A 13,380-nucleotide genomic window follows, 5' to 3' on the forward strand; every position below is an offset into this window, starting at 1 on the left:
TAAACATTACACTTCCTCATTTGTATGTAATAAAGGTAGCACACATGCTTGAAGTTCGGTGTCTTAATAAGTACTGTGCTTCTGATTGTCCCCTACATGAAGTTTTAAAATTTCTTTGCTAATGTGACCATTAAAAAGCACTGGTTTTATTACTATGCAAAGAAACAAAAAGAATATTTCTACTGTGCAAATACAAAGTGGTTGTGCCCTCCCAAAGCTCTCCCTGAAGACTGATAGTTGTTAGTCACCTCACGTTCTGGTAAAGTCAGTTAAATCAGAAGGACTTTGTAGGCAATTTAACAGAATGTTATTTAGTCTCTTCAGGAGACAGAAATGAAGGAAGGTTGCAATACCTTCTGTTTCCTTACCAGCTCTTCCTTCCCCTGTTCACAGAACTATGATTAGCATGGAAGACTGAGGAGGGATTCCTCACACCCTGCTGGCCTTTCCAGTAAGACACCTGAAGACTAGAGAAAGACAGAGAAAAGCAAGCAGAAAGGGCATCTCTGTCTAACTTCTGTGGAGGAAATAGTGAAATAAATAATCTAATAAACTATGTTGGAAGATGACAAAGAGCCGTTTATCATGAGTTGATCTATTAAACTAGCCAATTTCCAAACATAAACCAGTAACCTTTAAGCACAAAAGGCTGCTACATCTGTTCCCTCTGCTCATGGTGGTCAAAACAAGAAATTGTAGACTTTTAAGTGCAGCAAGAAAGATCCAGGCAGACACCACTGGAAAACATTTCTGATGTCATAGATAGTGTCACTGTAAAAGATTGCATACAAGGGTTAGGCTTTAGGAACACAGACAAACACCTGTAAGAAAGGATGCATATTGAAGTAGTCCTGCTAGTGACAGGATACAGTAAGCTACTTTTGGGGATCTCTTCACGATGTTACCCAATTTACCCTGTTCCCACAGAAGAAAGTAAGTGTAGGCTCTCTAAAAAAAATATGGAATGGCATCATATTTTTTAAGACGAAGTTGGATTTGAACTGAATAATTTTAAAAAGTATTTGGCTTCCACGTATTACTTCACTACCAGATACATCAAAAAGAATACAAAATTACAGCCATCACATCAAAAAACAAAACGATACCTTTAACTACTGCTGTGTTTGTCTTGAGCATTTTGAGCAATCTTGATGCCTTATCTACCCATCCTTCAGGCAGAGGAAGCTGGCCTCTTCCTTGGATGGCTCCATCATTGGACTACATGTAGCAAATTATCTCTTATCCTTATTGCCATCATAACCTGGCACCACTATTACTTCTGTGAGTACAGGCTAGAGCAGCTAAATGTCAGAAAAGTGCTTTGAGTGATGCAGTTCAGGAAAAGGTTCAGCAGGGAGGTGGGCAGAAATACAGGGGAAAAAAATGAGAAAAGCAGTAGTATTATGGCTAGGTTATACAGATCTTCACAGTTTTAATGTGATAACGGAGAATTTGCAGCCAGCCAAAAAAAAAAAAAACCAACACCAAACTGTTCATCAAATACAGCCTCCTGCATAAGACACCATCTAGTAACTTGGAAGTACTGAATCCAGAAGTTGAACAAAAACGTATTTGGCAAATGCCTTCTGTGATTCAGAAAATGTGGAGAATTCTACATACAATCGTAGAAAAGTCAGTCTGGAAGGTCCTCAGGGTATCCTGCAATTAGTACATCCAGTTAATAATTTTGGTCTCTCTTTCTAATTGTATGCAGAGTTGCACGTTGAGCCATCACACTGGGAAACTGAGGTGTGATATTGCATTACAACAGACCTGGCAGCAGCATGCCATCGATGATTCAGTAAACCATGAAGTTAAAAAAATGTCATCCTTCTGTAACAATGCAGTGCATCCTCCCTAAATTCTTAATTATGATGGCTCAGTAGGTTACTACATCTGCTCTCTGTATCTACCAATGACAGGTGAAGACAAAGGCGACTGAAAAACAATGTTTTCACTCAATCACCTTCTTACTAATGTAAAATCAGCGTGATGACTGTTTTAATTACATTATAAGAATCCCGTAACTTCCTTGACACTGCTAAAAACACTTTGTCAGACTATTTCGTGTCATATTATTTGGGGGATGGAAGATATTTTCGATGAAGTGATTTTATTTCATGCTTTATTACCAGCTTTGACATAAATTTCCAGAGATCCCCAAGGGCATTTCCTTTTACACTGTAGCATCGTCTTGTTAGCAATTCAGGTGGAATAAAACCACTCAGCTTCACTTTATGGTCTTGTGCCCTGAATTTTTCACATGGCACCCTTTCAAACATAAGGAACAGTATTGCAGAACAACATTAAAATGCTCTTAATACAGGATTCCACTAACACATTAAGTAGCACTGTATTTGTAGCCTCTTGCTTGTATGACTTGCGTACTTAGTAGCATTTTACAACTGTTTGTAAAACAATAGTGTCTGTTTAGAACCAGCCTTAATTTTTTTTCTATTCTGTTAATATACATTAAAAAACCACATTTTTTTCTTTTCTGGTGGGTTTTTTTTTGTTTGTTTGGGGGTTTTTTGGTTGGTTTGTTTGTTGTTTTTTTTTTTAATTTCCCTGGGAACAAGAGCATAAGGCAACTTTCATGCAGTCACAAATTAGGGAACTTGGATTTACTTGCTGATAGGCAAGTGTATTGCAGTGTTTCATATATTATCAATTCTTGCAAAGGCCAACTGCAGAGTGGGAATTGAGGCCACTTGCCACCTCCTGTAAATATTCAAATCTGAAAAGACTGAGCCTCACAGGAAGCAGAGATCATTCATGAGCCAAATCCTTCTGTGTGCAGAAAACATGGACAACCCTAGATGACTTCTCTGATACCTGACCTTTATCACTGTAGTGCACTGGCCATGCAACACAGACGGCAGCAGAAAGTCACTGTATTTTCTGAGATGAAGGCAGAGACACTAACGAAACAGCTGGATTTAGGGAAAGCACTGCAAAATAATACTGATATGCAAGAGGATAAAAACCTGTAGCCACTGCAGAATTCTTACTTTAAAAGAGCCAGGTATTTTTGTACCTTAGCTGCTACATCAACTCTGAAAATTTAATACTACCTTCTCTATCACTTCTTTTCAAAAAGCACTCACAAAGTGGTGCCATATCTAGAAAGATACGCCAGGTTTTTTCTAAAATTCTTTGCTTCAAAAGAAGAAGTTTTGCATTCACACAGCCTTTTCCAACCTGAAAGTCAAAACCATTTTTCCCTCTATGTGAGATCAGTACACTACAGACTCCTTCTTCACAATGGCACTGATGTGTCTACCTCTTTTACATGTAGGCTATGCCATGGAAACATGACTTCTACTGCCAGGTTTTTTGTTTTGATCTCTCCTTTTTTTTTTTTTTTTTTTTTTTCTTAAGTGGGATAATACTTCTTCTTGTGGAAACTGATTTGCTGCCATATCAACTTCCAAGTCAGTCGTCACCAATCTGAGTCATACTCATGGAAAAGATTCAGTCAATAAGGCAAACTGCTAACAAGCTCTGATTCACCTTTCAACATGTAAAAAATGTACTCTGCACCAAAGATTTAACCACACAATGCGACTACTTCTGTATATAAAAAAGGAAAAAACATTATGAGCTTCCACACTTCCTTCCCTTCCAGAAGAAATGAATTGACATAATCTGTCAGAAATTCCTTACACATGAACATCCACAGTTGCCACGTGAGAAGGATCAGCTCATCTCACTATTGGTCAGAAGCAGGACTTCAAGAAATAAAGCAGCTTTGGGGAACGTGCAGCCCCTAAAAGACACGTTATTTTTCAACCTCAGCTGTAAAACTTCTCCACCATGCTGCCATCACTTTGTAATAAAATGTGAAATACTAGAGGCGCAGCTAACCGTGTAGCAGCAGTAATGCAAGCATACCTGTGCAAAGGTGCTGTGAAGCCACATTGCAACACCCACTGCTTGCTTGATTTAGGGTTTAAGTCAGTTTATTAATGATAAAGCAGCAGACTGCACAGACACAGCAATGCCCTAGCCAAGTGTCTTTTCTGCCATCCTTGAATGATGGAAATAATGGCACAGGAGCAGAACACACAACAGAAAGCAGAATCTTCACTCTGCTGGTAACATGGCTTTTGGGCTTTCATGGGCAAATAATGCACCCAGAAAAATCTGTGAATTAGAGTAAAAGACATGCAACACCTATTAGAACTGTAATAGATACAACTATGATCTTTCTGGCAGGAAAACAGAAGGTTTTTTATCGAATAATTTCTTCCTGATCAAACATACGCATTCTTAAAACTCACCTATCTTTCATACGGTGTACAGCATTCAACTATACCAAGAGGTGTGACTAGTTTTTCTATTAGCAAATTTACAGGAAAATTGTTACATTGACTGATATTTTCTACATGCCTGTGTGTTAAGAAGTCTGATCCTAAGATCTGAACTACCATTACTTCCCAGAACGCATCAGATCCTTGAAGGAAGCATAGTGGTAGCTCGGTCGTTACTACATTTAAGTCAGTAAGCAGCCAAGTGCAGGCACAGGTAAATAACTACACTTATCTTACTGCTGGTAATGTGCATATTACTTTCAGAAACATCTAGTGCACCAGCTCACTAACAGTAACAGTATACATTAGAATTTATTCCAAGTATCTCTGTTTTTCAACCGAGACTTAGTAAACCTGCCTACTGTCCTGGTTTTGGCTGGGATAAGAGTTAATTTTCTTCTTAGTAGCTGGTGCGGTGCCATGTTTTAGATTTGGTGTAAGAATAATGTTGGATAACACAGTGATGTTTTTTAGTTGTTGCTAAGTAGTGCTTACCCTAAATCAAGGAGCTTTCGGTTTCCCACGCGCTGCCCGTGAGCAGGGGCACAAGAAGCCAGGCAGGAGCAGAGCCAGGACAGCTGACCTCAACTAGCCACAGGGATATTCCGTACCACAGAGCTCCTGCTCAGTGTATCAGCTGTGGGGAGTTGGCTGGGAGCTGCAGATCACTGCTCAGGGACTGGCTGGGCATCGGTCAGGGGTGGTAAGCACTTGTGTTGTGCATCACTTGGGGTTTTTTTCCCTTGGGTTTTTATTCTCTTTTCTTCTCTTCCGTTTTCATTACAAATGTTGTTATTGTTGTTATTATTATTACTATATTTTATTTCAATTATGGAATTGTTCTTAGCTCAAGTCATGAGTTTTACCTTTTTCCTGATTCATCTACTCATCCCACTTGGGGGTGTATGAATGAGCTGCTGTGTGGTACTTAATTGCTGACTGGGTTCAAACCACCACACCTCTTATTTTGTTGGAGTTCGAAAGGTGGGTATGCTAAATTAACTAAAATAATAATCAGAATTAATTCTTAACTATTAAGCAGTGATAAACCAAAATACCCCACTGCCAATTAGACATCAAAAGACTAGCTAAGAGAAAAAAATCTACACATTTTTACTCCCTTTGTGTCTAGGTTTCTGCTCATTTTCTCATTGATAGTGAATAAAACAGCACAAAAGGCTTACATTACTGTTTCTGAAGACCACAACACAATCTAACGTTACCATCTCATGATTATGGCACACAAATCCACTTAAAAGTAATTAAAAAAATTATTTATCAACCGTATCTTCCCTGAGTTACTGGACTATTATATCAGTCCAATAACCTTTTTTTTCCAAATCTACGTGAGGAATAAAATCATCTCTGAAAGGCACAGCTTTCTTCTCTCCTACAGTCACTTTTTATCACAGTAGAGGGTTTGGAAGCATAAATATTTGCTATTTTATAAAGAACACATTTCATTCTTCCACCTTTCTGGAGAAACACATTTTTCATTCAGTTTACCAAATCAGATTTTTTAAAAGTTTCCAGAAATAAAGTTGTATTTGGTAATCAAATAGCAATGACATTTTATCTATTTAAGCTGTTGAACAATGTGGTGTTTCAGCACGTATCTTAATAAAGCCTGCTGTGTGTTTCCCAGTCTTTATTCCTGTAGATACCTTCTTTATGGACGTAACCAAACTTGCTGTAGCAGAAGAAGTATTTTCCACACTTCTATTCTGCACATTTCAGCCCTGCCAGAATTTCATACGTATATACTGTAGCACTTAAAAGACACCATATCTCAACCTAATGAACCATGTTTTAGCTTTTTAGTTTTCTCTTGGGTTATGTTATGCATTCTTGGTAGGGAAATCAAATAAAAATAATTAACAAAAATAAGATCAAGTTCCTCATTTGGTAAGAAATCTATCTCTTTAAGCTTCCAGCAGTTCCTGGAGCTGCTGCACAGGTTAGATAAATACTCTTTGTATTCATTTGGCAGAGCTGAGCAGGCATTTTTACTGAGCTGTATGCTGGGAAAAATTAACCAAAACATTTTCTCCAGCATTTCTTCTGATTCACTGTGTTTCCTTTCCTCTGGCCCTTCCAAAGTTTGTACCTTCCAAGTCTACTTACTGACATACAATTCAAATTCATGATAAAAAAAGTCAGTAGTTTTATTAAGAACATATAGGCTGGGTAATTTGTTGCATTCCAAATGTTTAGTACGGTACTTCTACACACGCATGTCTCTAAACCTGTGGTGTTAAGCTTATTGTGCATTATAGACTTTTCATTTTTGGACAGTGTTCTCTGTCCTCTCAGTTTAGGGTGGGTTTTTTTTTAGTGTATTGCTTGTTCCTTGATCCCATGGCATGTATCATACCTGCCCCAAGCAGAAATGCAACATCTGCAGTCTCTCCTGGGGCACTGGGTCCTCTGAGTGAAGTCTTCAGCATGAGATCATTCATTAATTTTTTAAGAGATACAACATTGCTCTAAAATGTCTGTTTTTTTCTAAATCCTGCCATTTGGACTTGCTTTCCTGGAAAGCAATTTCTTCTGGCATGTGGAGACTCAGAAACTCTCTTCCACCATAAAACAAAGAGATGTGCGACTGCCAGAGCTTTCTGCAATTGGAACAATAGCTCTTACACACTCAATGGTGCAAAGTAGATCAGGACTGTTTGCCACTAAGATTAACCCTTCCTTAAAGGAAACAAAAAAGTATCAAGGCAACAAAACCTTGGCCGAACAAAGAAAACAGGGTTCAATTAGAGAAACAGAAATTGAACAAGTCACTGCCATAGTCACCTCTGGAGACTCACCTAACTGTGTCAGGACAAGGCAGTTCCCCTCTAGGCGCAAAGACACCCTCTCTGCAGGTGTGCTCAAGACACTTCTTAATCCTTTTACCTCAGATGGGAAGACATTAAATGTTCCATTAGTGTGTGTTTGAAACAACTACCATACTGAAACAACTACAAAAAGTACCAGCATGGAACATGCTACTAGAAAAATTTATTAGGGGAAAAAATTCAAGCAGTGAAGGATAAACTGATGACACAAACTGTAAACATGTTCCCCCATAATTTGTTTCAATCTGTACTTCAAGTACAGCTCCTAGTAATCTGTGTGCCTGTTAGAAAATGAAAAACCGAGAAAACAGGCTTATGAAACCATACCTAAACATGAGGGCATTAGTGAAGTGGGTTAGAACAGCAACACACACCTGGAAGAAAAACACAAGGAGCAAAGCTGGACAGCATCTTCAAATGATCTTAGTTTATCTAAATTAAATGAGGCTGCTGTGGCCAAAGCCGTATCAAATGTCAGCTCAGGCAACTGAGCACTGCACATGATTTCAACAGAAGAGAATAAAAGCATAGCATACCTGTGGAATAACACCTTTTATTCTTTATTTAAAAGCAGTAATTTCAAGACAGTGTTAGTGAGTAACACAAAGTAAGAAGCCTCTATTCCAGTCCTAGATTCCAGTGTTTATTCAGATCCATCAGTATGAAAGCATTGATGCTACACTTAAAATTATATCCACAGGATAAGAATTTTAAACTTCTCATTGAGAAGACATGGAATGAATTGAAAAGTTCATGCTGTTTACTAGCAAGGTCCAGGCCATGCCACTGTGATTTTTTCATGTGTAAAGCAGGAAATCTCTGCTATCTCTCAGAAGTGCAGGCAAAAGTGTATCCTTGAACTTGACATCATTTAGTTGTTTTGTTCTGGCAGACTAAAACAAAGCATGGAGACGACAAAGACACACTGATATTTTATATTCTCTTACTCTAAATAAATTTGCCAGTTACATTGAAATAGAGTTTGGCAACCATGGATAAAGCAGATGATAATAAAAATATGCCAGAACGTATCAGCTTTTGCCAAGTTTATGCTGTTATTGAGGGCATTTTCTGCAGAGAAAGGCTGTAGACAAAAGGGTCTACTGGATGTGTACTGAAAAACAATATTGCATTAGACCTTAAGACTACTTAATCTGTTTGGAAACTGGGCAATTAAAAAATGAGCTCAGATTATTGCACTTGCCTTTCCAATGTTTGTGGATTTACATGAGCACCTTACACTTACAGGATAAAAAAAAAAAAAAAAAAAAGGGGGGGGGGTCTTTTTGAGAAAGACACGAAAGACAAAACAATACAGACACCCTTCAAATGAGTGAATCTGTATAATGAAATTTTTAAAATTCCTTGAGAAAAACAGGAAAATATACTGCTTATCTGGTAATTTAATGCTGCTGTTATCACACACTGTCCTTAACAGCTCTTTATGACAGGAGAATTCCTTCAGGTTGGCTATTTTCTTTTGGGGAATTAGGACAATGGGGCCCTGCTTTGATGTGACTTGCTTATTGTATGTTAAATAATAAAACACAAATGAGCAAAATTTTAAGCTGATTGGGAGTCTTGAAGATGCTGATATATGCATTTCCCTCTCCAATCAGCCAGTTTTGCTCATCAGCTCAGGAAGGTACCAGTCCCACCTCCTTTGCTGTGGTCTCTCCCACATCTCACACACCCCTCCGTGCCTTTCGAGGTTGCTTATCTCTAGTTATTTGCCCTGCTTTTATTAACTCTGCAGGGTCCACTCCCTATCCAGCCCTAAAACGTTATAGTTGTAGCATCATAAAATAAATTTTAGTCAGCTTTTTTAATAATTAAGTGTAATGTTCACCCTTAAAACGTGCAATGAAGAGAAACCATACACAGGGGGCAACATTTGTCTGCCAAAAAAAGACATATTGCAAACTTTTTTTTTCCTTCCTGATATTGAGAATAATAATAAAATTCCCCACATCTGAGTTTTCACACCTTGGGAAAATTACGTTTTCCTAGAGGTATCTGACTTGTGAAGTATGGATATCCTAATGGGTGCTTTTGGGCGGGGGCGGGGCGGGGGGTGGGGTGGGGGGAGAGACTTTTCAAAAGAATCAGCACCACTCTCTGATTTGCTTTGTTCATTGTATTTTGATTTTTCAGCAATCTAATTTTGATCTTTCTTCTGTTCTGTGGTGCTGCCCACAATGTAACTCCCAGGAGCCATACATCTGGTTTGGAAACAGAAATATTTTTCTAGCGTAGACCCCTCCTGCCCAGATGTGACAAATACCTGTTCTGATACACAGTATGGTCACTTGTACATCACATATACAGTAACTGTATGTGCAACATATGCCTGCTAAGTGCACTACCATATACTACACTACTGTTCAAATATGTTGCATTAGTAAGGACTGACCTAATTTCAGAGCTACCCACATAAAATCAAATGGTTATATCAAACATTACCTTTTAATACACTGTTAGAATAGCCATGGCTTACCTGGCTGCATATTGATTTCAAATCAAAGCCAACTTACTCATGAACCGAGATAATCAGTGTCATTTTATAATCAGCATTTTATAAAACATCTTACAGGTGCAGAAGCCTAAAGGGACCTGACGGTATGTTTAATTTTTTATTGTATAATCCAATTAATTAAGAAGTTCCAAGAACAAAGAAGACTTTTCAGCTTAATGTAATCCTTTTTTCATCAGGAAGTTGAATGAAGATGTTTTGTTTTCCGGTTACAAATGCCTCTAAAATGGCTTCAGTGGGATAGGCAATGATAGTGGTACTTTGCGTGCTGAGATTAAAAGCCCTCCACTGTCCATAATCCCAAATGATATTTTTTTTTCCAAATAATTAGTAATTATCTCCTAGGAAAGCACACTTAGACGCACCTTGGAAAGCACCTTCACAACTGTGCCACTTGGTTTAAACAAAAAATCATCATTAGAAAGTTTCACTGATTCTGTCTGCACTGCCAGTCTTTCCCTGACCCCATTCCTACACACGGCTTTCAACAAACCGAGGCAATTTTTGTCCACTCACATATTGCTCCACTTACAAGGTGGTCTTAGCACTGGACCTTCAGGTGTTTCCAAGGGACTAGATAACCCTAAAGAATGGGTAGCAGAGGACTGCTGACAAAGGAACACACCTTAGAAACAGACTCTTTTTCTTGATTCCTGGAAGTTCAAGGCTTGGATTTTTTACGGCAAGGCAAACAGAAGCACAGATGATGTCCACCACCCCTTACTCCCTTTCCACCCCTCTTACAGACCCTCCTCGACTGATAAACACGCCGAACTGGGTGGAGAACAGACACGTAATTTTGGTACCTGCAGGTACTCGCAAGGGGTTTTAAAAGCAGCAGGGAAGCTAATTAACAGTAAAGTTGGGACTATTTCTGAATCAACTTTCCAGCAACAGCGCCTGCGGTCCTCCGGGCAGGTGCGGAGCGGCAGACACGGGTTCCCAGCGCGGGCTGTCACCGTACCTTAAGAAGTCTGACGGAGGGGAGGAAGGCGGCATGGCACAGCTTCCGGATGGTCCAGTTGAGTGGCCGGGGAGCATCCGTCTGATTCATGACCCTCCACAGATCCCACCGGGCGACGCGACGCGGACCTGACAGCGCCTACCGCGGAAGCCGCGCGCCGGGGCGCGGGCACCCCACGCGCATCCCGCCCGCGCCCGCGGTGCCGCAGGGCAGGGCTCGCCCGAGGCGGGCAGGGGGCTGGGCTGGGCGGGCGGTGCGGCTGCGGCCACCGATCCTGCCGGAGAAAGCGGCCTCCTGCGTGGGAACGGCAGTGCTCATGCATACCAAATGCGGCGGGATGGAGGCGATCAGCCCGCCGCTCAGGGCAGGCTGCGCTGGCGGAGCGGAAAGGGGCAGCTCGCATAAAAAAAAAGGCTGCGGCGGGAGCGGCTGCTGCCGCGCTCTCCCGCCTGCCCTCAGAGAGCGGCCCGGCTCGGCGCTCCCAGGCAGGCTGAGCCATCCGCCGCGCTCCGCCGCTTCCCCGGGCGAAAAGCGGGGCAGAAAGGAGATAATTTAAATAAAGCAAGCGGAGGGGCACTTGCACTTTCTTCCCCAAAGCATTGCGAGGAGAGGGAGACCGGCATGAGGGGAGGGGCCAACGCTCAGACAGCAAAGACTGAGAGGGGAAAAAATTAATTCACACTTGATTTACTGATATAATGGACCTAGAAAGCATCGTTTCATTGATCCGGCATAGTATTGGTGCCCTAGTAGGAAGCAGCAGCAGTTAGAAACTGTGCCGTGAGTGTGAGTGTTAACATCCACATTCTGAAAAACAGAAAGGGAAAGAAAAAAACCATAAACCCCAAAGGAGATAACAAAACAAATTCAAAATTCAGCTCACTTTAACATTAAATCTGTGTGCAGGATAATTCTGTTAAAGACAGGCACACACATGAAGCAACAGTGCTGTGGCAATTCAAGTATAGGGGAGCATGGTTCCATCTGGGGCACTAACTGGTGTTCCCAGCTAATGGTAAGATACTCTTCGTGCCAGCTCTGCAGCTAAAGGGGAAATCCCTTTTCCCCACTATTTTTTGGAGGCAATGAAGATTACATGAGGGAAGAGCTGGAAAATGCAAAAGCAAATGTCTTGAAAGGCAATAGGAATTTTTCATTTTGCCAGTGATGACTGGTTTTTACTCAGATGAAGGAGGAAAACAGCCACTTGTCAGTAAAGTTTAAATTTCTCGCAGCTCCGATTAGAAAATACACATTCAATTTACTTGGCTAGATTTCATTGATCTGCCATTTTCATATTTTCTTCTAATACCCATAGTGCACATATTTTTCTCCTCTATTTATAATTTATTCTTATAATTGTGTTTACATTCATCAGCAAAAGCTGAATAATTCTCCAAATGAGGGGAAAGAGATGAAGAATATTTTTTCCATGAGGCTATGCTAACCTGCCTGGTTTACCTGCTGCCATCTATAATGGTTTGCCGTAGGGTCACAGGTCTAAAACTCTCCAACATGAAACAACACTTCTGGTTTGCTTTTTAAGCTTTGTTTAAGGACAGACAACTCTGGGGAGGACAGAGAAACTCAATACCTCAGTCAATACCATCACATCCTGTGAGGTAAACGGAGGAGCCTAAAAACACTGAAGTTATCCCAGTAAAGCAGGGAAAGGATTGGTGTTTACACCCCAGTCTTCCTCTCCAAAGGAAATCTTGCCCTTGTGCATAACTAAATAACCTCCAAAGCCTGTATATTGGGTTCCACGTAGAAGAAGCCCGTGTGCATTGAGGTGGAAGCCCAGTACCTTTATGCTTGTTTTGAACACATGCATGCCAGCCAGCTATTCCTCACTGTGTCCTCTCAAAACCTGTATGAGTGATCTTATTCAGCTTCAGTGTTGGATAAAAAATTCTTCTGCCCCGAACATAATGTCCCAGAACATAGTGCAAGGATGACTATGCACCAGAAGAGCTCTCTCACCTGTTCCACCCCCATTGTATATGGCAAAGTTAAGAAACTCCAAAGGTGCAGAGACCAGAACACAGGTTGTCTGTGGAACGGAATGGGTAGAACACCAGGAACCATGCCCTTGAGACAAAACTGGTGCAGCTGAATTGTGGTCATGGCTGGTCAGTTAGGCTAAATGATACATGTTTAAATGCCTTCTTGCTTGAGCTCTGAATGTCTTTGTTTTATAAAAGGAGGGAAAAGCCCTTGCTGTTGATAATGAAACGGAACATGAGCAAGTAAATGTGATTTTCTGAAACTACTTTTCTAAGGCTCCATTAAAAAAGCAACATTAAATAGGTGGAAAAAATAATCCTGACTTTAAACAGCATGAACCTTAAAATGTGTGTGGCATGGTAACTTTGCTCTGTTATAAAGGTAATAATATCCAATGATTAAGCTTTTGGGGTTCAGAGTAGAAAGAAAATAAAAGAATCAAACGGATCAGAAACAAGGACTCCCAGCACTCCCAAGACCATACCTTTCCCCTGTTCCCCATGCTGATAACTTTTCTTTAACCTTGAAGGTCAGAAAAGAGTTTGTTGGGAAGGTACCAGACTCATCATCACCTTGACCCTTTCACATCTGTTTTGCATTAAGCATCTGCAATAAACCAAACTGTTCAGCCTATGTGCTAGGGACAAAGAAGGCAGAGGAATCATAGCATGCTGCCCTTCTTTTCCATGAGTGGAGTAACAAATCTCTGAGGAGGCT

The 13,380-nt window shown here is 40.5% G+C and overlaps 1 protein-coding gene across 1 annotated transcript in view; it reads right to left on the reverse strand.

The window, feature by feature from the left end:
• TRPM3 (transient receptor potential cation channel subfamily M member 3) overlaps positions 1-10,909 on the reverse strand; it is a 285,325-nt gene extending 274,416 nt beyond the window's left edge. The window contains exon 1 of the mRNA XM_040580618.1: positions 10,657-10,909. Within this exon, the coding sequence (XP_040436552.1) occupies positions 10,657-10,746 (90 nt within the window). The 5' untranslated portion in view covers positions 10,747-10,909. The remainder of the gene's footprint in view (positions 1-10,656) is intronic.
• Positions 10,910-13,380: the final 2,471 nt, after the last annotated feature.

This window comes from Falco naumanni, chromosome Z (assembly GCF_017639655.2).
Source record: "Falco naumanni isolate bFalNau1 chromosome Z, bFalNau1.pat, whole genome shotgun sequence".
NCBI classification, from domain to species: Eukaryota; Metazoa; Chordata; class Aves; order Falconiformes; family Falconidae; genus Falco; species Falco naumanni.